Below are 23,627 nucleotides of genomic sequence, written 5' to 3' on the forward strand. Positions count from 1 at the left end.
ACCTTTTGATAATTGCACGAACGTGCAGGAGGGAGAGAGAGAGAGAGAGAGAGGGAGAGAGAGAGAGAGAGAGAGAGAGAGAGAGAGAGAGAGAGAGAGGGAGAGAGAGGAGATTCAACTGCAATACAACTCTTTTCTTCTTCTCCTCCTGCGCGCAACATCTGGCCTCCCACGGCCTGCTGCTGTTGGCCCCCGGCTGCTGAGGGGGTGAGGGAGTGAGGGGGGGGTGAGGGGGTCCGTGTCACAGACGCTCGGCGCAGTTCATTTCTCGCGCTCGAGCCGATGCGCGCGGCTTCAGCTCTCCCGCTTCTTCTTCTTCCATCGGACGGTCAGATCTCCTGATGATGTTTACTGCACGTGTGACCACATCCATCTCTGTTGTGCTTCCTTAAGTATGACATCAGTGCCGAACGCGTGCCATTTGTTTTTCTTCCTCGCGCGTCCAAGACGGAATGGCGGGATGAGCGTGCGCGGGGTGCTCATTTTACCTTCTCGCTGGCGTTCATGAACATCCACCTTCTGGCGGTGTCCTCATCTGAAGCCCCGGAATGAGCTCCGGAGCAACAAGCGACCGTGGCTGCGTGCGGCAGCAACTCTGCGCACACTTAGCGGATTACGCATCGGGGAGCGAGGCGCAGAGGTTGGATTGTATGTGTGTGTGTGGGTATAAAAGGCTGCACCTGCGGGATTAATCTACCCCCCCCTGCCCCCCCAGATTCCCCACACCCCCCATCGGCTTTCATTCTCTGCTGGGAAAATCACAGCAATGTTCTCGCTTGTGAATGAATTCGTAAAAGTGTCCTAGAAAAGTGTCTGTGCACCTCGCGGTGGTTCTACTTGTTTTCTGTCTGTTAACGGAGTTGCTTCGTTCTCGGGGAGGGACACGGATCCAATAATGGCCAGACACTCGGCCCCCCATCTACCACCGGGTTTTACGTTCCGGGTGTTGTGGATGATTCACGCTTTCCTGGACCTGGCCGGTTCCCAGGAGATTTACGCGCCGCACTCGATCCGGGTGGAGGGCGACGTGACGCTGGGGGGGCTCTTCCCCGTCCACGCCAGGGGGGTCCCCGGGATTCCGTGCGGGGACATCAAGAAGGAGAACGGCATCCACCGGCTGGAGGCGATGATGTACGCACTGGACCAGATCAATGGCGACGAGGATCTGCTGCCCAACGTCACCCTGGGCGCCCGGATCCTGGACACCTGTTCCCGGGATACGTACGCGCTGGAGCAGTCGCTGACTTTCGTGCAGGCGCTCATCCAGAAGGACACGTCGGACGTGAGGTGCACCAACGGGGAGCCGCCGATGTTCGTCAAGCCCGAGAAAGTTGTCGGGGTCGTGGGCGCGTCCGCCAGCTCGGTGTCCATCATGGTGGCCAACATACTGCGCCTCTTCCAGGTAAGAGGGGGTAGGGGGGGGGGGGGGGGGGCTTCCTCAACACAGACACAACTCATGGCGCTCTCGTGACTTATTCCCCGGCTCCAGCGTCGGTTCTTATGTAACCCCGCGTTCCAGTGGGCGGCCTGCACCACCTCTCCTCACGCACATGCAATAATGCTGCAGCGGAGCACCGCCTGTAGTGCGAGCCCCCGAGATATGTGTCATGTTTTTTTTGGAGTGGGGGGGCTGTTGGAACTGCGGGTGGTGTGTGACTGAAGGGTTCAGTGGGCCCAGTACCTGCAGATCACATCCATCACCGGCTAGAGATCTGTGTGTGTCTGTGTGTGTCGACGCTTTGTGTGCACACTGAACATTCTTGAGTTCCAAAGATCAACAAGGGAAACGCAACCTTCAAACATCAGCCAGTTGGATGCAGCTCCTTCGTAAAAAGTATCAGTATTCCTATTGATGACAAATTGAGCTGAATTAAAGATTTTTCTCGTTGGTTTTAAGGGCAGTGCAGGGAGACATAATCCTTCGGGGACAGTGAGAAGCTTTTCTGTGTTGTTTTCAGATGATGCTGGCATTCCTGTCAATGACAGCGACGGGATTAGCAGGCTTATAAAAACAATCCGTGAATGAGTTAATTCTCTTATTTCTGCCCAACTGTTCTTTTAAGGTGTCTGGGTCGGTTATTTAGTCATTATTCCGGGTTGTCCTCTAAGCCGGGCCTCTATCTCGGCCCGACCTTTTGTAGGAGATGAATGAGTGTAACGTGGATGTGTGTGTTGGAGGACAGGAAGGGACAGGAGGAGAAGGGTAATCGAGGAGAGAGAGCAGGGCAGAGACACAGAGAGAGAGAGGCAGAGAGGTGGTGCTGAAAGGACAGCTCCTCTCCTCCGGGCTGTAATTCCTCTGCTGGTTTTGGTTCAGACTCGTTCCCCTCCTGCGGCTCAGATGAAGGTCTCCTCGACCCCAGAGCTCAGATAAAGTGCATCAGTGCATAGATCCGACCATCTCTTCTATCACGTTTAATCCTTCATTCTCACAGCTCTCAGAGTCTTAGCGTTGCTCATAATTATAACTTGACGTAGACCTCAGAGAATCCTTTCCACGGCTCTGCACAGGGCTCCTACACTTTGTTCTTAATACGTCAAAGCTTCAAGGCCACGAGCTGCGGCCTTGAAGAGTAACTTTACACTAAATCCACTTACAGGTGTCACTTTATTATGCCAGCTGAGCCGGGTCCAGTTTAACAGGCGTTTGAGTCTCTTTTCTAGGAAACGTGTTGCTCAAGATAATCCCCGGACCTTGTTTTCAGTTTCATAAACTATACTTCCAAGCATTAATATGATGGTGGTTTTAATGTAAAATGTTGTAGAAATCATACTGAATGATATAAAACGTTTCCTCAGTTCCCAGAATGATTTCCCGAGAGAGCCAGAATGGGCTCAATTGTATATGGAATAGACCACAAATACCAGACTTTAAAACCTTCTTAACTGTTTCCCATGGAGACGAGGAGCAGAACAGTCAGTGTTCAAATAGTCCTTATTTTCGGATAAATCATGTCTTTTACAATAATCTGTAGCTCACTCCAAGAGGACCACGCCACATCGCTTAAAAAGCCATTCCCCTGAAACGGGACCCAGCAGAACCCTGGTTCCATTTGGTCGGTTTGACTTCCAAGAAAAAGAGTCAATGTTGCTCTCTGCAGTTTAAGGGACGAACCAAAATCCCTCATAAAGACATGAGACTGCAGCTTTTTAGTAACATTAAATTTAAACGATTTATAAATAGTACATTTCACATTTATTAATGCTTCTGGATTATATTGTGTCAAAAAATCGCTAATTTTAGCATTTTAAAAGTCGATTGGCTTCTTTCATTTTTTAAATCCAATTTTTCTCCAATTGAACTGAATATTTTTGACCTAACAAGAGAACAATGGCTCTGGGAAACGTGAATGGGAATATACTTTAACATTCTGTGACATTCTAAAAACAACCATTCATCAGTGAAGTCATGAATAATAATGCACACAGTAGCCAGGATAACAGCGAGGCTTCACTCCTTTGGTTTTTTCTCTCTCCCATCACGTTTTTCGCGTCCCATTTTTCTTCCTCGTGTTTGCTTTGCTGTCTCTCTGTTTGCCCCCCCCCCCCCCCCCCACCCCCCCTTGGTCTGCTCCATTAGGCCGTAACGCTCGGCCCAGGTGCTCGTTAGGGACGATAAATGCTCCCGTCGCTGCGCTGCACCGACCACGCCGGCCTCTTGGGTTGGCCAAGACTCCAAACAGAAATGTCTAGTGTTACTAAATATTTGCCCCCCCCCTCACCACTTCTGCAGGGTAATGAGAGTGGGGGTGTTGGGGAGGGAGGGTTGGTTGGGACATGTTTTTGTCCAGGAATGGAGTCAGACTCATGGGTATATTCACGTTATTGGTCCACGATTGGTGACTATATTCATTGTGATCAATGGCCTGTTTGGAGGAAACTGGAGACGTCTGAACTGAGAAGAACAACAAGGAGTCAAATTCTTTTGATAATTGAGTCATTGTTTGAGGCATTTATCCTTTAGCCAAACATGTCCCGTCTTCAGCTCCAATGGAAACGCCTGTCGCCATCCTTTGCCATCAGAGATAGTAAATTAAAGGTCTTTGCGTTGTGGACTGTAACAAGCCTTTTTATTAATGCTGTTCTTGTCTGTGAGAATATATTAGTGCCAAATATTAGTGACAATTATCAGAGCTACCATGAAGAAAAGGACATTGAATGATTTTCAAAGAGTGGATTTTCATTAAAACTCCTGCATGATTATTTCTGCAAACCGATGACAATAGCCAACTTAATAACTAACAACGGCTGCTCCAATATGGAAAATAAGCAGAAGGGAAACAAAAAGATGAAGCTGCTTTGGTGCAGTGAGGAACAGCGTGAAATACTCAGACACCAAATATTACACTCCTCAGTGGTGAAACTCTCCATGTGGTCATCCTGTGAGTTTGTCCCTAGGAGGACGAATAACAGCCGAATCCTCAGTGAATATCCAGCGTATCGCATAGAACGAAATAATACCAAGTCACTGATAAGATGATTAAGTCTTCATAAGTTCTTCTTGGCTCTCTCTGACTCGCGATGTCTGAGTCAAACCCGGGTTGGGGGGGTTTGACTCAGACATGCTCAGAAAATGTTCCTTCTACATGAAAAAATAAGCTTCAATGAATATGAATGACTTGCTGTACCAAAGCTTTCTTTTTTCTATGAGACAACAATCAGCATTGAAAATAGCATCCAATATTGCATCACAATATTCTGGTTATGAAGTCGCTGCAGGTCTCTGGAACAAATCATATATGGTCCAATATCATAGTCAGTGCGCCCTGTTGCTGTCACTGCAGAGACGCTATTTCTGCCTTCATTTTAGAGCAATAAGCACGAAGAGGAAAACACTCACCGGGACCTTTGTTGAACTTTTGGAGCCTTGAGTTTGACATTTTTCGACCGTTGCCATGTTTCTTTGTTTTCCGTTGTTAGTTATCGATCTGCGCCAAGTTATTGTTTTTAGTCAGGCAACCAAAATGTTTTAGGTAACTTTTATGTACAATACACAGAAAAGGTGAAAAATCACAGTAAGCCCCGCCCTGAAGGACACTGCTTTCTTTGACTCTAGGTGGACCATAATTTACTAAATGAACATCATCCTCATGTTTACAATGTTTACTGAGGGAATAAATCAAGAGAGAAGTAGAGTCATTTCCTCATAGACGTCTATGGGAGCAGAGGAGTCGCCCCCTGCTGGTCACTACAGAGAAGTAGAGTCATTTCCTCATAGACGTCTATGGGAGCAGAGGAGTCGCCCCCTGCTGTTCACTACAGAGAAGTAGAGTCATTTCCTCATAGACGTCTATGGGAGCAGAGGAGTCGCCCCCTGCTGGTCACTACAGAGAAGTAGAGTCATTTCCTCATAGACGTCTATGGGAGCAGAGGAGTCGCCCCCTGCTGGTCACTACAGAGAAGTAGAGTCATTTCCTCATAGACGTCTATGGGAGCAGAGGAGTCGCCCCCTGCTGGTCACTACAGAGAAGTAGAGTCATTTCCTCATAGACGTCTATGGGAGCAGAGGAGTCGCCCCCTGCTGGTCACTGCAGAGAAGTAGAGTCATTTCCTCATAGACGTCTATGGGAGCAGAGGAGTCGCCCCCTGCTGGTCACTGCAGAGAAGTAGAGTCATTTCCTCATAGACGTCTATGGGAGCAGAGGAGTCGCCCCCTGCTGGTCACTACAGAGAAGTAGAGTCATTTCCTCATAGACGTCTATGGGAGCAGAGGAGTCGCCCCCTGCTGGTCACTACAGAGAAGTAGAGTCATTTCCTCATAGACGTCTATGGGAGCAGAGGAGTCGCCCCCTGCTGGTCACTACAGAGAAGTAGAGTCATTTCCTCATAGACGTCTATGGGAGCAGAGGAGTCGCCCCCTGGTGGCCTTTGAAAGCAGCTGAAGGCAGGTTGTCTCCCGGTTCTCCGTTCTACTACCTTGACCAGCGGGATGAAAGTTTGATTCTATGAGGTGTTGAAAAGGTCTTAAAAGTCTTGAATTTAACAACCTTTAAGGGTTAAAGAACATCTGTATCAGCTTTGATACTCTCCAGGCAGGATGACGATATTGTCTCAATACTGCGGACAGACGAGAGAGGTAGCGGCAAATATCAAAGATAGCGAAATTTGAGAAAAGGAAGGAGAAAGCGAGAGAAAGGTGAGGCTAAGGGTGACGGGTGACAGGTGACGGGTGAGGCTTAATGAGCTCCTCCATGTGAGGACGAGAACGGCTCCAACTGGACCTCTTTACATTTTAGTTGAATACCCCTGCTCTAGACGAAGCATCCGCAGACCTTCCTCCCTCTGAGTCCCTCGTCTCCCCCCTGCCTGCTTTGCTCCCACGATCCTCCTCGCAGCCACCTCACAAAACTGCAACGCTCGCATTCCATTAATCCCCCAGCGGCGAGAGGCCTCTCGTCCTCCGCCTGTCACAGCGGCTCTGCGAGCCTCTTTCTCCGCGCTGCATTTGTTAAGTATAAAGGACTCGCTGTGGAAGTCTCGGTCGGCCCCTGAGACGCAGACACACACAGGCCCATCTATTACCGGGGGGGGGGTCGGCTCCCAGGGGTCCGCACGCCACTCCGGCTCTGTTTCCTGTGGTGGTCGGTGCAGTTTTATATGAAAAAGATTACACATTGAAGCGGGTTCGGGATCTATTCAGCGAAGTGGTTCTGAGTGGTTCCTTTCACACTCTGTTAAATTGAGCCAATTAACTTCCACTATGGGATCGACTCCGGCCTGACACTTCTTCCTGCCTCCTCTTCTTCAATCACATATTCTATCGCTGCCCTATGGGTCTACAGAGTGACTTCCCTGTAGAAAGACAACTGAAGAATCACTCTGAATGGACGAGGAGCTTCTTTTAGGTACTATTTCTTCTGTTGGCGCAGACTTCATCCTTCATATTCACACAGTCGACATAAAGTACTTAGATAGTTGTGTGTTCTTTTAAAATGCAAACCTTTTTTTCAGTCGGTCCTGATGCTACACAACAGCCGGCCCCGAGTTGCAGGCCGACATTTGATTTCGGGGGACCACCTGTGGTTTCTGCAGCATTTGGAGTGTTAAAATGAAAAGGTCCATCCATCCCAGGCTTATCTGGGGCCAGCTGGTGGAGTATTCTACACTTTCCTCTGGGTTCTCCAGGAAGAGCTGGGAGACGTCTCAAGTGAGAGGAATGTTCTGGGTCTTCTCTTAGTGAAAGGTTCCGATGTCATCTGCTGACTCGGAGCAGGAAAACAGCCTAACTGGTTTAACGTAAATCGGTTCATTAATTAGTGTTCGAGGGTTATCGCTCTCATTTGGAATCCTGTTTTTGAGGGAAACAGATGTGGTAATTACTCAATTCATATTCAGTTTTTACATAAACTTTTAGGTGGTTTCTGTGGGTCTCCACCCATGAGACACATGATTTTGGTCTCTTTGGTTTTGTGTTCATCACTAGACTTCAGATCATCTAACGTGAACAACTACAATAAACCAACACGCCCTGAGGAAACCCAATCAACATCTTCCAGAGAGAGAACGTATATGGTCACATTAAGCTGAGTGACGGCCGCCGAGGGAGGCTGCAGGCGACTCCACGGCAACGCAAGAAAGATGAGTTTAAGGCAGTAACGAGTCACGGAGGTATTTCTGGCCCATTTCGTTCTCAAATTACTCTGAATCAAATCCATGAAATCGCGAGGAGTGGTCAAAGAGCTGGCAGACAAGATGATACTTGTTGCTATGGATACCACTCAATGCTGTAACTGTTAAACTTTGTGCATCACACTGTTCAGTCATACGTCTTAAAATGTCCTCCTAGTACAAAGACGGAGAACATAAAAAAACAGTGTGCTTGCTCCACCGTCATAAATATAAATATATATGTAAATACATATATATGTATTTATAGAGGTTTATAGATTTATATATATATATATATATATATCAGATCACGAGTGACACAATGTCAGCAGCATAATGTGAACTCCAGGAAGTTAAGCCACAACTTTATTATTACTCGGGAAGCGTTTATATTTAACACGTGCGTTTGTGTGTGTGTGTGTGTGTGTGTGTGTGTGTGTGTGCGTGTGCGTGTGTGTGTGTTCGGGTGTGTGTCTCGGTATCTTCGGTTCATAGTGGCGGTTCTTCTGCCAACACGCCGCACATCAAGTGTCCTCTTGGTGTCAACGATTTCAGGACACACAGAGCGGGTCAGACAGGTGTCCCTCGGACTTCTGGGTAAATCCTTGGTTTTCGGGGGAGGGGGGAGGGGGGGGGGGGGGTTGAAGGGCCTTATGTTGTGTCAGACATCAAGTGAAGGACAGGTCAAAGGGAAAGTCGGGCTTGTGGCTGCATGCTCTGCACGTCTGACCTGCTGACCCCCCCCCGGGAATCCGCTCGTCCTTTGGCTCTACTTTGTCTTTTAATATGACTCGCGTGGTATTTCAGGGGTCAGGGGTCGTGATGCTGCAATGAATCGTGTAATGAACGTGTCTCCGTCAAGCGTCTGATGGATTATACCCCCCCTCACAGTAACAGACCCCCGTCCCTTACTCTGTCTGAGACGACTGCAGCGTGCATACAGATGTTACATGCCCCTCAAAACAAGCGCTACGAGCTGCAGGAGTTTGTTTGTGCGGTGATGAACAAACCTGTGACAGAGCTTCGTTATTATTGACTTTTATTTCTAGTGGATTTACTGGAAGTGACACATTCATTCAGAATTCGTTGCGGCTGTTTACTCACCAACAATCTGCATTGGAGCCGCGTCGTAGTGTTGATCCTCTACAAACAGACCACAGCAGTGAGCTAAAGCGTCACCAGGCCTCTGACTGAACACAGTTCCCCCTGAAGGAGAAAACAGCTGTAAACGTTCCACCCTGGAAGCCTTTTTATTTGTGCCGAGTCGCTTTGCTTGCGTCTGGTCGCCATCGCAAATCACAACTGAGTCTCAATTGACCTTTCTGGTGAAACAAAAAATATCCGTGAAAAAGAAATAAATGTCTCTTGTTGAAACATGTTGGTGAAGAGGATGAAACTGCTTCATGAAGCTGATGAGCTTTGTGCGCGCGAGGAAACATCTGGATCGTTTTGTTCTTTTTCATTATTCCACACCTGGGAAAGTCCACCGTAAAATAATGTATTCAATAGCACAACAAACACAATAGGACCACAACATATTCATAATAAAGTCCTGTGATTTGTCCCGCCCCTCCTCCCGTGTGATTGGACCGACGCACGCCGTTACCGATCTGCGCCGCAAACATTGGTTACGTGAATATTCCCCATAATGAACACTGGATGAGTAGAATATGGGGGTGAATTATAAGGACATCAGTGAATAATGAGAGAAGAAGACAAAAAGAACCACAGCGGTGACTCACATAAACAATGCCAGCGTTAATCAGGCCGTGTAGCTCGGTTCTGTCCCAGCTGATTATTATCTGTTGGGACGGAATATAAAAGCCAATGGCTTCTGTGGCGCTGCTCCTGCTCTGTTCTTTGGGTTGTATGTAACTATGTAACTGCACAACTACCAGCTAACAATAATAATAATACCAGTAATACCAGTTCTACCCAGATAGCGACCACTGGTTCAGCCCCGGTTCACCAATGCAGACAAACAGTCAAAATCCTTCTCTTTTTACACGGCGGTGGGAAGAGTTCTGGGCATTTCGTTTGCGTTCATCAGTTAAGGAACAAACCATAAAGAAGTGAAAAGTAGAGCAACCGTGTTCCTTCGGCAAAAGAGCTTCAGAGAATCAGCGAAGCAGCGTGAGCAGCTCTGACAGTGAGAGCTGAGATGTTGTCTGCTACTCTTCTTCTCTCCGTGAACCCGGCGACACTCATCAACGTAAATGTATCTGCGTATTTATCGATTCATTCATTGTCAAATGACGGTTTCCACCTCCACGTAAGTGTCGTTCTCTAAGGCCTCTTATTACGATGCCCAATATTATCAGCACGTTACAGGAGAATACAAATGTTCTGCTGTGGCGTAGGGGGCGGGGCATCAACTGAGAGGGGCGTGGCGTCATGAGTGACAGCTTAACAATGGCGGTTAATCAGGGCTGTAGCTGGTTGTCTGCGTCACTACGGTTACAGAGATCAACCTTCACGTCTTCGTCCTCCTCTTCTCTCAGGAATGTTATTGGCTTCGGCACAATCAAACGTGGTCCCCATGAGTGAGTGTGAGGGGGGGGTCCTCGGCCGCGGTGCGACACACCTCGCGTTGTTACACGACAGAAGTGAGTGGTTCGTAGTAAACGTCCGCCAGCGTCTACTTGGATGAGTGGATCAATCAGTCCGATGTTCTTCTCCTCCGTCAGTCCTTCCTCCACCGACTCAGAGCCCCATCAGTCGACTGGTCTGCCACTGCACATCAGCCCCGCCGACCCGCCCTCAGGGGGCAGCTGTACAGAGCCCCCCCCCCCCCCACACACACACACACACAGTCACACACACACACACACACAGATCCTCTGAGCCTGAGACGCGTTTGTTTTCAACCACCCACGTCCTGGCTGTGAACCAACGTGTTGTCAGTTATTCACCTAAAATTGACGGTAATCACTGTAGTTGAACATCTCCTCAGTGAGTGTGTGTGTGTGTGTGTGTGTGTACATCCACTCATCAGTTGACACACACACACACCATTGACTGGAGTGCCTCAGCTCACAGCAGCCTGACTCCATGTGATGATGAGCCAGAGAAAAGTGTCCAATCTGAACCCTCGTGGTCTCTGAACAACTCAAAACGTAAACAGCCAAATAAGAAATACTACAATGATTCGTACTTGACGATCATTGTTTCCCCTCGTTGCTCATACAAGAGGAAATATATCAGTAAATATGAATATAATATTACGATTTCATATGAATTTAAGTTACAAACCACAATGTGGAGCTTCCTCATTCACCCTGTGGGGGGGGCAGGGGGGCAGGGGGGCAGGGGGGGGTCCCTGCAGACTCCAGCTGGACCTCATGACCTCTGAGATGTTAAAATCCTTCCCACGGTCCTTGTAACCGGAGAGGTCGCGGCCGGCGTGTCGTTAGTCGCAGAGCCGAAGGGAAGCTGCGTCCTCAAATCGGATGACAGACGGTGGTTCGTCCCTTCGGAGGGAAATTAACCGGCGACTGTGACCGCGCGGCGACTTTCCCCAACCAGCGTCTCGGGGCCCGATAGCGAGCGGATGAACCCCAGGGAGGCTGCTGCCTTCAGCGGAGGCAATAAAGAAGCGGCAGGAGGATCCCGGGGATTAGGGGGGCCGAGTTGATCAATGTGCCCATGAGCAAGGCGGGAAGCCCGAATGTAACTGGCAGCAGGTCGCTCTGGAAAAACGCTAAAAAAATCTTTGTTTGATTGTTGTTCATGAGCCTTTTTCATTCATGGGTTCCACTTTGTGCCACTGGAGCTGCTTCATGTTCGGGTCGGTCCGAAGCCGCCGCGTCCCTCAACATCACCCGGGTCTGCTGCTGGGGGAGGATGTAATAAAGAGCCCGGACATGAATCCTGCAGATTAAGACCGGCTACTCGTTAGTGTGTTGGCCTCTCCTCCCCCCTCATGCAACGCAGCCATCAACCCCCCCGTCTCCACGCAACACACACTCTCTGTTATCCACATATTTCCCCCGCTATCAAAGACATTTAACTTCCGTGTTACGTTTCTACAGTCGCACATTAATTATAGATCAGAGCCGGCGTCACATGGTGCACACGGTCAGTGTGTGTGTGTGTGTGTGTGTGTGTGTGTGTCATTGTCACGGTGTAACCAGTTACACCCACATCATCGAACGTTTGTTGATTTAATTCAATAAACTCTGACGCAAAGCAAAGTGGTCCTTCACACCGGGGACGTCTGTCCGTGTCGCCGACGTTATTTACACCCAAACCACAATCTTTCCTCAGCAAACTTATCAAAGTCTGCAGCTTACATCAAAGATACTTTCGCTTTTGGGTTTTGAGGCAGAATTTCACTTTGCAGACAAACGTGAAAGTGAAGTTTGTGTGATTTTTGTTTGGTTGTGTTGTTGTGCTTTGACTTGGTTCAGTGAATGCAGCACAAGGTTGTGTTTGCGGTTTCAGATCACATGTCCCCCGATGCGTCACGTGACCTCACACACACACACACACACACACACACACACACACTACGCACTCCTGCTCCTCCTGTCACATCAGCAGGTCGGGTTGATCTCGATAATCACAGTCAAACTCAATGTGCCCTCTTGGCAGGGAAGGAAATATACGTATTATTTATGGGGCAATTTTTTCCCCCACTGACTGAAAAAAAGGGCATTTTATGAGACACTGGGGGCATCTTTTGAAATCTGTTAAAAGTAATAAATGTCCTTATTTGGGCTTCCTGTACATGACGTTGTCACCAAAGGGCAGCAATAAGACTGTTAGGCAGCAGTCTGCACAAACCAACAGAGAACATGATTTCATTTGATTTCTTTGTGGTTTAGCGATAAGTTATTTAATGTCAAACAGCTTCACAGCTGTAAGCGTAATTCAAAGGCGAAACAACGACAGATTTGAGGCGAGTTTTACGACGCTGTGATGGACATCTTCACGAGGAAAGAGCAAATGAGCCCCCCCACTCATACTCACTCACACACACACACACACACACACACACACACAACCAATCAGGTCGCAGGTACCTCGGCTAGCAGAACACCTGTCCAATCCGACAGCTCAGTCCTAAATAGGGGCGGGGTTTCTCATGACGTACATGGAGCTGTTTGTTAGTCTGCATTAGATAGTGATGAAAGGCCTCACTCCTTCCTGGGGGGGGCTCATTAAGAAAGAGCTGCTATGAGGAAACTAACGTACTAACTCATCTGACGGTGACCATTATGTCTGAGATCATCCTGAAGTGTCTCCTCCCTTCATGTTCGAGTGGATACAAGCAGGACACACGTTCACTAGAGAAACGTTGCCCACGAGCAATATGTACATACATGTATACATGTGCACGCGTGTGTTTAATGTAAACTGCCTTGCGGTAGATTTATAACATCTGCTCTTGCTGTTTTCCTCTGAGTGCACGACTTAATGCAGCAATAAGTGATCATCATATGTGGACAAACAGCAGCCACCTCATTGTCATTCATGTAGATAAATCTGCCTCTATTTGTCTTAATTTGCATTTACACAGAAGGATCCTCGTGTAACGGTTGTGGTGACCTTTAACTCCACTCCACATGGAGAGCTGTCAGCAGCACTCAGCTGCTGGTGAAAGGTCTTTTATTGTGTGATGGTAGTTTGTTGTCCTAATCCGCACGTCCTTTGCTTCGTCTATATACATATTTACTTACATATGTGTTACAGTTTGGGTTTAAAATAGCATTAACAATTAAACAACAGTGTCTAAAACACATTACCTTACTTGTACAATTTAGTTCAGGACAAACAACTTTGTAACAACCTTCATTAATCACCATTAATCAAGATTAATGACAATGACAAAATGTCTGATTATTTAGTTAATTTATTTAAATCTATCGACAGCCGTAATAAAAAAAATATATGGGGTGGTTCTGCGCGCTTGGAATTCTCTGATGTCACAGGGTAGAACTGTGTGATGTTGGTGTGGGAGGAGTCATGATGTCACTCATCAAAGCCACTTTGAACCAACAATGGCGACTTCAACGCCGCTCAGCAGTGAAAACGAGCACAGAGACTGGTACACGCCGTGATGGAGTTCTCACGTGATGGAGACCTCACGTGATGGAGGCCTCACCGCGATGGAGTTCTCACGTGATGGAGGCCTCACCGCGATGGAGTTCTCACGTGATGGAGGCCTCACCGCGATGGAGTTCTCACGTGATGGAGGCCTCACCGCGATGGAGGCTTCACCGTGATGGAGGGCCTCACCGCGATGGAGGCCTCACCCTGATGGAGGCCTCACGTGATGGAGGGCCTCACCGTGATGGAGGCTTCACCGCGATGGAGGCCTCACCGCGATGGAGGCCTCACCGTCACCAAACAGCTCGTACAGCTTCAAGGAGAAGGACTTCCCTCGTGGGCATCCGGAGCTCGTTGCTGTTACAGGACGTCTGGACGCGACCACCAGCGGTGCAGGTACTCGTCCTGAAGCGGCCTGTGAAGACCGCTGAGCCCCAGAGGGTCAAGGACCGGCAGGTCTACCTGCTGCTCATCCTTTGTGTTGCTGTCGCAGCGTTAATATCCTTCCACTTCTCATAAAGCGCTGTGGTTCATCCCACACTCCACATTAAATGAAATCCATTTAAAAGTTTCACCATAAATCTTCTACAATTTTACAATCTCTTCACATATAAACTTCAAACTGCTGCTGGTTTTCACTCACCTGCTCAGTGAATACGCTGCAATGTGACTTTTGGTCACTAGTAAATATCATCACTGTAAACAAAGGGAAACACAATCTGAGGATCTAATGAAGCTGCTTCTTGAAGCCCTCACACTCAGGCGGGTTCCTGCCAGCAGGCCGCCGTAGATGATTAGCAGCAGCTTCTCCCAGCTGACAGCAGCTGAGGATTTCCTGCTGACTGCTGTTACGTCTCCGTGGCCCACGTGGCCCACGTCGGGGTCACGGACATCCGCCTCGGATCAGCCTGTTTGCAACGAGGAAACACTCTCGCTCCATCCGCCCGACGGACGGCGTTCCGAGGGTCGTCCGTCCGGCCAGCCGGGGACAACGCGGGCAGGCGGCTTCACACAGCAACTTATTATGAGAGAAGCAGTTGGCCATTTTCCCTCCTCTGTCCTCGACACACACACACACACACACACACACACACACAGACACACACACACTCCTGCCTGCCAGACACTAATGACTCCTGCTGCGCTCCAGTCCTCCACACCCCCACTGTCAATTATGCTCCGGAGGGGGTGAGAAAAGAAAGGGATGATTGGCAGGCTGATGGCTTCAGCCCGGAATAAATGTTGTTGTTATGAAGCTTATTCAATAATGTGACAAAGGAAAATAAGCCTTGATAACGTGGTGGGAAATACACACTAAAGGGGGCGTGTGCAATACTCCATGTCAGTGTGTCCATCATCCATCCATCATTCTATCCACCTATTCATCCATTCATCATCCCATCCATCCTTCTAATTATCCACCTATTCATCCATTCATCATCCCATCCATCCTTCTAATTATCCACCTATTCATCCATTCATTATTACCTCCATCCTTCTAATTATCCACCTATTCATCCATCCATCATCCCATCCATCCTTCTAATTATCCACCTATTCATCCATCCATCATCCCATCCATCCTTCTAATTATCCACCTATTCATCCATCCATCATCCCATCCATCCTTCTAATTATCCACCTATTCATCCATCCATCATCCCATCCATCCTTCTAATTATCCACCTATTCATCCATCCATCTACCCATCCATCCTTCTAATTATCCACCTATTCATCCATCCATCATCCCATCCATCCTTCTAATTATCCACCTATTCATCCATCCATCTACCCATCCATCCTTCTAATTATCCACCTATTCATCCATCCATCATCCCATCCATCCTTCTAATTATCCACCTATTCATCCATCCCATCCATCTGTTAGGGCTGCAGCTAATGATTATTTTAGATAATCGATTAATCGGTTGATTCTTTTTTCGATTAATCAGATTAAAAAACAGCCTTAAAAAGCATTAACTTCCAACCCTTTATTCAGAAACAGAAGAGCAACTTCAAAGAGCAAAGACACCTTCAGAAAGTTTCTCTTTTAACATAATAATTGATGTTGTTTGATCGTCTGAACTTGTTCTCTACACTCAGAGACGCACACACTCACAAACTCTCCCACTCAGACACACACATGTTCACTTGATCTTATTCATTAAATTATTACCGTCATTGTGGTGCAAGTTAAGTAATCGTATACAATAACCGATATGGGACAAAGCACACAATATATACATGACAACAGATTGAAAAATCAATGGGTCCATTTCCGCGACTCATTGAGTGGCGTAATAATCGCCCACCGCAACGAATCGATAATGAAATTCGTTGCCAACACTTTTAAAAATTGATCTTTATGGATCGGATGTTGCAGCCGTAGACGATCTACAGCTGGACGACAGTGAAATAAACTCCGCTAAGTCTCAGGTGATTCAGGTCAAAGCAGGTTTTTGATGCTTGAGGCAGAACCTGTTTGCATGATGCACATTAGCTGAAATCAACACGGATGGACGAAGTCCATCATACTACAGAAATGTCATCTGTCGTACTTTTATATTTGACTAAGTTGTCTGTATGTTTGATGGGTTCATATTGGAATCTTGAGGCGTATGGAGAAGCTACACTTTATATACTTTGGGCACTAAGCAGTGTGAAACGTTTTTCATGATATGATGATTGGTGTCCACTGGGCGCCGCGGGCCCGTTGCAGCGGGCGGCGCCGGGTCCAGTCGGGGCCCAAAACAAACAAACTGCTTAATGGATGCAGCCGCAGAGCAGCGCGTTCCTCACCTGGAACACCTGCTCGTTTCACGAAATGAACCCAGACACCAGATGACAGACACGAGCCGCACGTCTCACTGGTTTTACTTTCTTTCCTCTGGCAGAGACGAGGACTCCGTCTCCTCTCAGCGAGACTCAATGAACGAGCTTGTATTTCAGAACTTTTTCTCATCTTTAGCGAGGAAACAGTTCAAAGCCGTGTGATTAGTTCCTCCGGAGTCTCCTGTGTTTGTACGCTCATCATGTGCAGCAACCATGATGTTGAATAGACACAACTGACACAACTTGTGTTTACACAGAGGATCAGTTACACGGGACCGAAATGAAAAGGCAACGTGGCAAAACGAACATCAACATATCGCATTTTATTTGTATATATTGTCAACTTTAGCTAAATGGCAAAAGAAATACATAAAAGGAGAGAGAGGCAATTTCTGAAAAGTGTGAAATGAAAAGGGGATTTTGTGAAATGGCTTTTTGAAAAAATGTCAAAATAGAAAACTTTCAACTGTGTATCTGAAAATAAATAGTTAAACTCTCCGTATATAGAGAGAGAATGTCGTCTTTTCTCCCCTTCCATCAGTTTGCGTTTGCTAGTTTTCTATTTGCACTGAATATTTCCTTTGCAACGTTCGACTGCATGCAGATTATAGAGCGTTCCTCCTTAATGAGGCTCCACGTTGATGCTGGAATCGTCCTTCAGACTCCTTCAGGTCCTAACGTCTCCACGCAGGCAGCCAGCCTCATTACCAGCTCCGAGGCTCCTGTCCCCTTTGTGTGTCTTTGTGTGTCTGTGTGTGTCTGTGTGTGCGTGTGTCTGCAGGGAGACTGGTTACCACGATGTCATCTTTGACACGCGTCTCTTCTTTGGACATTTGACGGCCTTGTGCGTCTCATTGACTCCGTCGGCTCTTTTTGATGATTACGTAAGAAAAGAATGAACGTTGCAGCGTTTGTCTTGTACGTAAACAAACAGGAAACCCCTTGAAATGAATGAATGAAGTGATGAATGAGCAGACGATGAGTAAACCTCAGAGGAGAAATGTTGGTGTATCAAATACTTACTGAGGAAACGCTTCAGCTGCTGAATGCCGCTAAATGAAGCGCTTCCTCCCCGACCGAGGCGCTCGCCACAAACCTCCTCCTCTCCCGGGCTGGTTGCATCCACCTCCCCTGCTTTGCTTTTAAAAATAGATCACTTGGATCTAGAAAGTCTAGTCTAGGAGCCCCCCCCCCCCCCCCCCCACCAGGGACATTCCTCGTTCAACAAAGGGAATTAGCATATCAGTGCCACTTTGGAGCCAATCCCAAACCCTGCTGGTGCCAAACCTGCTCTCAGCTCCACGGGCCAAAGCCTCCCCCCCTCACCCATCCTCCTCCCCCCCTCACCCATCCTCCCCCCGGTCCGTTAGCGCCACCAGCAAAGAGACGTGCAGGAATTCCCTCCAAACAAATCCAGCTTCAGCTTCATTGATTCATCAATTATACCAATAACGTTTATTGGGAAAAGAGTCCTGAAAGTAGCTGATTCATTTCTATTTGATTGTATAATGTTTTTGAGGAAGGAGAACGAGCGTCTGATTAAAACGCCAGAGACGTCATTTCAGCGTCAAAGTGCAGCACGGAGATGACGTCACGTTAATTGATTAACGGACTCCTCGTTCCGGCTGTGTTAGCTTAGCGATAAAGAGACAAAGAGCAGTGCGAACTCTTGTTAAATGCTAAATGTTTCCCTGCATCTCTTCATCTGATTCCTCTGCAGGAGGAGCTTTATCTCCTCTGTGATCCTGGACTTCACTCGGGCCGATCCTTTCTCCGTCATTACTGCTCGAAGGCTTTGGAGGTAGAGGAAGTGAGTCTGTAGGGAAATGTGTTTGCTTGTGACTTCAGAAGACCTGAACCGACCGGTCGAGCCTTTCAACACAGTTTGTGACGACTTGAAAGCCGCTTTCTGGCATTTCTCTGCTTTGTGTCCTCACTCTTCCGGCTCTCCTCCACAACCACGGCTGTCTCCTCCTTCAATTAGCAAGTAGACGACTTCCTGCGCTTCCATCTCACCCTCAGAGGTGTTTGTTTGTGGGTCTGCTGCAGGGAGGGTGTCTTCATCAGGACCGGTGAACTGGCTGAAGCCCCGTGAGAAGCACAGGAGCAAACAACACAGTTATTTTGTCATTGGGAGAGAAAGAAAGATGGTGGTTTGGATGTAAACAAACATGTGACGATTGTTAATAAGCCAGCTTCCTGTTTCCGTGGCGTCTCCTGGGTGAACGGCCAGGAAGTAACAGCGGCTCTGATGTCGGAACCTCACAGAGTGGTTTCCTGTGGACCAGAAGTTTGTCCCGAAAAGAACCTTCTGTAACTATTGCTGCGACGAGGAGACGTTGAAGGCTCATAGAGGTCGTGTTGACGACCTGATGTCTGTAAGAACTTCCTCCAATGAGGAAGTGAAACACTGCAGCGCCGACGACATCAAAACGCCATATTCACATTATTTCCCGTCGACAATGCCGGCAATTTAGCCACTGTCCGTCTCCCGTTGCCGTGGCGATCACAGTGCTCTTCAACAAAGCGTCTGACAGGACAGGACGGAGGGGGGAGGGGGGGGGGGGGTATATACAGCTACAGAGGGTGTGTCTGTGTGTGTGTGTTGTGTGTGTGTGTGTGTTACAGGAGCGTTTGCACTCAACAGTCAAGTGCTTCATTTTAGCTTTTAGCAGAACACTGGCGCTCTTAGCGGCACTCGGCGAGTCGACGCACTCGCACCTGAAGCCCGGCGGGTCGATGTGCACTCGTGCGCGTTTTGTGAGAGAGAAACCAAACGAGGAAATGAGCTGCTCCCTCGCTTGTTGACGATTGCTCAATGGCTTCTGGGTAGACGGGTGCCGTGGCGGCTACGTGGCTTTAGGCGGGCAGGCGAGAGGGAATGAGGAGTGAAGGAGTGATGCTGACGGGGGGGGGGGGGGGGGGGTAAACCTCTTCAGGCCTCCTGGCTGCCCCCCCCCCCCACGCTCTTCTTTAGTCGCTGTAAATCCAGAGGAAGTGATGTTTCCTCCTAAAGGTCTCCGTATGGAAGTGAGTACCGGAGACATACAGGAATAATGAGGCCACGACGTAAACACAACGTAAACAACAGCAACAGGGAAGACGAATACCAAAACCCGTCCCATGAAATGTTACACCTGTACATGTGTAACAGTTTGCTGTCTCAGCATTGTTGGCCCTGTTAGCTTTGTAGCTACCATTAGCTGGATCTTATAAATCCCATATTTGTTGCCATGGATACGGCACAGTGGAGTCACTGAGAGGAGCTTTGGTAGCGCTCACGTTAGCAGCTAATGCTACTTTCTCACATCGTTCTCATTGGTTTTATTTGTTATATTATTCAACTTATAATAATTTATTTTGTTAACATTTTACTGCTTCTCTTGTTTGTTTCTTTTACATCATTTTGAATCTGTACCCTCCATTCAGCAGCATGCTAACATAAAAACGATTCTTAGCGGCTATTTCTTGTGCTGCACATTGGCGGAACGGCTGGATTCATATTATTTGACCTCAGACATCTCGATCATCTCGCTGAGACGCTGCAGGACGCGTACCGAAGGAACCAATCCTCCAACTGCAGGAAGTAGAGAAGCAAATATTCATCAAGTCCTCGTTGTGGTTGACTCAAATTGGATGGAATGGAGTGTGTGGTTGAAACCCCCCCCCAGGCCGGTTCAACCAGCTGGTGTCAGACCTCCTAACAGACGCTGCTCACTAATGACCGTGGGTTTTATTCTACACCAATAACAGACCCCCCCCCCCCAGGTCTCAGGCCTCCGTCCATTCATCAGGACCCCGTCCGCTTGGCACGTCTCTGTGGTGCATCTGGCTTCGGTTGTGTTTTGTGTCTCTCTCCTGGTGGATTGTGTCTCCCTGAGGTGAGGGAGCAAAAGGCCGTATTCACGTGGTCACAGTGTCAATAACTAACAAGCGTAAACCTCAATTTAGATCCCGCAATTCCAATGACTTTGAATGAAAATACAGTGGAAGCCGCTTCCTTCCAGCTCTCCAAATTGGCTTCATTAAAAGGTGCATTGTAACTGGAAGTCTGCCATTTCAATTATGCAAGGCCATTCATATTTAACTCTGGGGGCAGTTGGGGCATTACTTCAAAGTTTGAGTGGGTTTGCCCTCGAGACCCTGCTCTCCACTTGAATATCCCTCCTATAATGACCTCCTTTCCCCGCAAACTCTGTCCTCATCTCCCCGTTCGTCCCTCCCGTCTTCCCTCACCTGCCCCCCCCCCTCCACACACACACCTGGTCTCTGTTTCAGGAGACAGTGAGGTGAGAATGGAGGGCGATGTAGGACAAATGAATTAACAACATCAGATTAAATAGGATTACTCGTCTGTGTGACTTGCTGCTCCTAATGAATTATGTAAGCACCTCCTGTCCTGACCACGTTAAGTATCATGCTACTGAGCTGCTGCAGTGTGTCTGTGTGTGTGTGTGTGTGTGTGTGTGTGTGTGTGTGTGTGTGTGTGTGTGCAGCTGGATCTCATCTGCATGGATCCATGGACACCACCACACGCTTCAGAGGACCCTCGGGTGGCTGCAGCGAGGTATTACAGGGCTTCATGTCTGTGACACGGTGTCACCTCATTGGCCAATGGGATCAGTTCCTCGCTGATGAGCAGGCCGACTCCGGAAGGCCGAACAGGCGGCGATGAAAGAGGGCGAGTCGAGGAAAGAGTGTGCAGGTGAAGCTGCGTGACCGCGTAGTAGCTCGTAGCTGTTAGCTTTCTGCTTCCTCTGATAGATTACATTAGATACATTCATCCTGCTAACTGTTAGCATTTAGCTCAGAGTACAGCCTCACTCTGTACTCTTTATTTCCACTTCCCTTCTCTGCTGTGAGACTTGATCTCCTAATTCAGAACCTCTGTCGCCATGGTTACCTGCAGCTGAACTCGTGTACTGCAGGCGGTTAAACTGCTGACGCCGTCGTTGATTGAAATGAGTGAAATGAGTCACAGCAACTTATGGACGTGTATGAACTCTCTTTCCACCTGTTACGTCCCCCCGATGTTGACCTCTGACCCCACGCCTCCGACCCCTCTGCCAAACAGGGTACAACCGATACCGGCTGTCACAAATCACACAGACAAACGCACTCGCTTAATAAACCGCGGCGGTGGGCAGAAGGTCAATAAAGGTAAAGCGTCGGGTGGAAATGTCGGCCTCTCTTATTCCACTCAGAAGCTGCCAGGGCCCTCGGATCACTTCTGGATCCGTCCATCGTGACTCCCTACGTCTTCCCCCCTCCCCGCCCCCCCTCTCTAATGCCCTCTGTCTTGGATTAATGTGCTTTTCGTCGCTGTCACTTTGCAGCTCGGGTCATTGTTCTGTTTCTCACCTGTTACCCCCCCCCCGGCCCCTCCCTCGCTGGGCCTCCGTGTCTCGGACCAATGCGGGGCTTTAGTCACGCTTTGCCGGAGGTTGTGTTTTATCAGAACGGGGGGGCAGCAGGAGGATGGAGGGATGGCGCTTAAAGGTCTTCACGGGGTGGAGGTTTGGATCCCGGACACATCTCGGCCTTCAAGCAATTAGCTCCTTTATTACTCCTCATGCAATTCTGTTTATATTCATTTGTCTGTTTCTTCACCTGGGCTCGGACTGAAGTGGAAGCGTGTTAAAGGGGTATAAACCTTTTGAATGGCCCTTTACTCGGACAGGCCAAATGTACTCGTGTTGGCAGGGCAGCATGAACGAGGCGGCGTATGACATGTGCAGTTTGTCAGTGGGATGTCCCCCGTTGGTCTGTTGACTGCCGCCGTTTTTTATTCTAACCAGTTGACGTAAGTAACCATATTTTATAATGGGGAGGAAGCTAAAGCAGCCTGTCAATCAGCGTGTGGCCCCGCCCTAATGCAGCCCCTGCTTTTTAGTCTGTTTGACTCTACATGGACCATAATTTACTAAATGAGCATCATCCTGTGTTGAAGAAGACTTGAAACTAGAGACTGAGACCATAAACTCATATTTACTGAGGGAATCAAATATTTTCCCATTGGTGTCTATGGGATCCGAGGTGATCTCGAGTCATATTGAGAAGCTGCTAATTGTTGGGAGGACAACTCCTTCCACTATTTGCCCTCTGCTCTGACCGCTGCGCTCCTGTTTCGGTACATTCAATCTAAAAGTTAAATTCCGTGCAATCCGGATCGAGCTTCATGTAATTATCAAATCTTAGAATTAAAATGAAGCGAAAAGCGAAGCCGAGCGTACATGACGGGCGACCTGCTGTAGTTCTGTGGTTGAGGGATTTGCACCAAACCTCTGCAGCTTTCACAAAGCTTCACTAGCTGCTAATTAAAATTCTTTGCCGTGCGCCTGTAATTAAAAAAAACGAGTGCAATACATCAAATGACTTTATCCTGAGTGGACGAGCCGGTCCACTTTGTACCTTCCAAAGTCCAAAGAAGATGTTTCTCGTTTATCACAGCAGCAGGTCCAGATGAGGTCATACTAATGCGGCACTCCTCCCCTGTGAGAGGTAGTGAGCGACGGCCAGTGGGGATGAAGAGGAGCGTTCGTCTGTTGGAAGGTTTAATAAAGGATGTGGACGGTCTCTGTTGTTAAAGTCAGATGCTATCTAAAGAAATTCATGCTGTTGAATTTGTAACATGCAAATACATTTTTTCTCAATTAAAGGGCTTTTTCTGTGACAGGAACCGTAGTTAAAAATATCTATAATTTATCCCCCCTTGAAAATAACTCAATAATAACTCTGGGTTGTAATGTTCGATATGAAGATATTAAAGAAGCTTAGACGACACGGTGCTCAGCAGCGAGCTACTTTTAAACGCCCATCTCCTCCTCCCTTTGCTCTCCGATGACTTTGACTTCTCCCCGTCGATGTTTGGGCCCTTTTGGGTCATTTTGTGTTTATTCAGTTCTGTGAGCTTTCGTTGTCATTTTCTCTTTCTATATTTATCTTTTGGTCGCTGCCGTCGCTTTAAGGCGGGAACTTTGGGCCGAGGAGACCCGGTAATCTATCGGTGCATGAAGCACATTCACAGGCAGTTGATGTTTTGTTCCAACTCTAGAAAGCACTTCTTCACAAGTCTGTGTGTGTGTGAGTCACATCTGCCTATTCATGCGAGTTGTTTGTGTACCAGTGTGTGTG

General features: G+C 48.1%; 1 protein-coding gene across 1 annotated transcript in view; it reads left to right on the top strand.

Annotated features, from left to right (window-relative positions):
• Positions 1-256: 256 nt before the first annotated feature.
• grm7 (glutamate metabotropic receptor 7) overlaps positions 257-23,627 on the top strand; it is an 84,290-nt gene continuing 60,919 nt past the window's right edge. The window contains exon 1 of the mRNA XM_040204326.2: positions 257-1,402. Coding sequence (XP_040060260.2) covers positions 896-1,402 — 507 coding nt within the window. The 5' untranslated portion in view covers positions 257-895. The remainder of the gene's footprint in view (positions 1,403-23,627) is intronic.

The sequence above is a fragment of the Gasterosteus aculeatus genome, chromosome 17, assembly GCF_964276395.1.
Source record: "Gasterosteus aculeatus chromosome 17, fGasAcu3.hap1.1, whole genome shotgun sequence".
In the NCBI taxonomy this organism is placed as follows: Eukaryota; Metazoa; Chordata; class Actinopteri; order Perciformes; family Gasterosteidae; genus Gasterosteus; species Gasterosteus aculeatus.